The sequence below is a fragment of the Mizuhopecten yessoensis genome, unplaced genomic scaffold (assembly GCF_002113885.1).
Source record: "Mizuhopecten yessoensis strain PY_sf001 unplaced genomic scaffold, ASM211388v2 scaffold7457, whole genome shotgun sequence".
NCBI lineage: Eukaryota > Metazoa > Mollusca > Bivalvia > Pectinida > Pectinidae > Mizuhopecten > Mizuhopecten yessoensis.
Window position 1 is genome coordinate 43,581 of NW_018407057.1, and position 540 is coordinate 44,120.

A 540-nucleotide genomic window follows, 5' to 3' on the forward strand; every position below is an offset into this window, starting at 1 on the left:
ATGAAATCTTTGTGAACATGATGTGAACATTAGTGACAATACATATAACAAAAAAATTAACAAAACATGCTCGGTGATTTTTTTTTACCTATCCTATTAAACAATTGATTTTAACTATTAAATATCGTCACATGAACAAAAACTTTATATCTGTTGCCTGAAGATATCAACGAATGTTCTACGGGACAACATACCTGTTCACAATTTGCTGATTGCATCAACGAGGTTCCTGAATTTTCCGGAACTTGCAAAAACTGGGGGAAAACGACCCATATAAGTTAGGACACCTTATTAGTGTTGATGATAAATAATGCACTGTAATGACAAATAAGGCTTGTTTGGGTTTTTGGTTTACTTTATCTTTCTATTTCTGATGGTTTACCTCACAGATATTAACGAATGTACTAAAGGGACATATCAGTGCCCTGCTTCATCCGAATGTGTCAACCGTCCGGGTAGCTACACCTGTAAATGCCTCGAAGGTTATACAAAGGTGGATAACCAATGTAAAAGTGAGTATATATTTCATAAATTGGTAGA

General features: G+C 34.4%; 1 protein-coding gene across 1 annotated transcript in view; it reads left to right on the forward strand.

Moving 5' to 3' along the window:
* The window catches only part of LOC110453562 (zonadhesin-like), a 42,895-nt gene extending 42,613 nt beyond the window's left edge, over positions 1 to 282 (forward strand). Inside the window, exon 17 of the mRNA XM_021502540.1 lies at positions 164 to 282. Coding sequence (XP_021358215.1) covers positions 164 to 282 — 119 coding nt within the window. The remainder of the gene's footprint in view (positions 1 to 163) is intronic.
* The last annotated feature ends 258 nt before the right edge of the window (positions 283 to 540 follow it).